The sequence below is a fragment of the Epinephelus moara genome, chromosome 7, assembly GCF_006386435.1.
Source record: "Epinephelus moara isolate mb chromosome 7, YSFRI_EMoa_1.0, whole genome shotgun sequence".
Lineage (NCBI taxonomy): Eukaryota > Metazoa > Chordata > Actinopteri > Perciformes > Serranidae > Epinephelus > Epinephelus moara.
The window spans coordinates 31,060,031-31,061,373 of NC_065512.1; the positions used below are offsets into that span (position 1 = coordinate 31,060,031).

Genomic DNA, 1,343 nt, shown 5'->3' on the forward strand with positions numbered 1-1,343 from the left:
TGCGATTGTGTGCACAGGTCTTGAGGCTGCAGCTTTCACATGCAGCATGCTAAAAAGAAATAGTTGCCAAGCATTATGTATCACTGCAAAAACTTGAACAAAGGCAATACTTAACCTTTACAGTTAAACAAGCAAGTTCTTAGTGAGGAAATGCTAAACAAATATCCATCCGCTAAACTAAATGGCAGCAGTCCTAGTGCTTTTGGGTTTTGTGGTGCTCACTGTTTTGCATTGCCTGTACAGTAAATTGCTGCACACTGAAGAGAGAAGCTCTTTCTGAATGTTGATTGGCTGATTTGGTCCCCAGCTCGTGTTGCTGTACTCACACAAGATATTAATAACAGTGAGATGAGGGAAAAGTCACTATGGAGGTACACAACACAGGAGAAAATGTAATTTTTCTCACCAGGATGGATAATGTCTCTCTAATAACACTGTTTGTTCTTTCAGGTTTAAATGAGACAACAAACCACCAAGCTGTTCTCTTCTTTCTCACTTTACTGTGTTACCTTTTCATTTTGCTGGCAAATGTTACTCTTATTGTCATCATCATCTTGGATAAAAACCTGCATGAACCAATGTATATTCTATTGTGTGTGTACTGCATGAATGGGCTTTATGGGACAGCAGGTTTCTACCCCAAGTTCCTCTGGGATCTGCTTTCTCCTGTTCATGTTATCTCTTATGCTGGATGCCATGTTCAGGCTCTCGTAATGTATTCATTTGCCAGCACTGATCTGTCTATTCTTGCAGTCATGGCATATGACAGATATGTGGCTATATGTCAACCTCTAGACTACCACTGTGTTATGTCAAAGCAAAGACTCTTAATGTTAGTGTGTTTCTCCTGGTTAGCACCTTTTTGCATTGTGGGCATAAATGTTATTCTGACATCTAGATTAAAGTTATGCAGCCCATTTATCACCAGACTTTTTTGTGTGAATTGGATGATTGTTAAACTTGCTTGTTTCCCAGCTGATACTATGGTTAATGGTATTGTTGCATACATTAGTATAATCATCTATGTCTTCCATGGTTTCTTTATAGTTTGGTCCTATATGTATCTCATCAAAACATGTGTGAATTCAATAGAGAACAGGAGGAAGTTCATGCAAACATGTGTGCCACATTTAACCTCCTTACTCACCTTCCTTGTAACAATAGTTTTTGATCTCATGAACATGCGGTTTGGTTCAAAAGATTTACCTCAGACTGTTCAAAACTTTATTGAAATACAATTTCTTGTCATACCCCCCGTCATAAATCCTCTCATTTATGGTTTCAAATTGACAAAGATTCGGAACAGATTTCTGCATGCTATTACTTTTAAAAACAAATACTAA

At 37.9% G+C, this 1,343-nt stretch overlaps 1 protein-coding gene across 1 annotated transcript; it reads left to right on the forward strand.

Moving 5' to 3' along the window:
* The first annotated feature begins 395 nt into the window (after positions 1-395).
* LOC126393519 (olfactory receptor 142-like) lies at positions 396-1,343 on the forward strand. Its single transcript, XM_050049708.1, has one exon. The coding sequence runs from the start codon at positions 411-413 to the stop codon at positions 1,341-1,343; it is 933 nt and encodes a 310-aa protein (XP_049905665.1). The 5' UTR covers positions 396-410.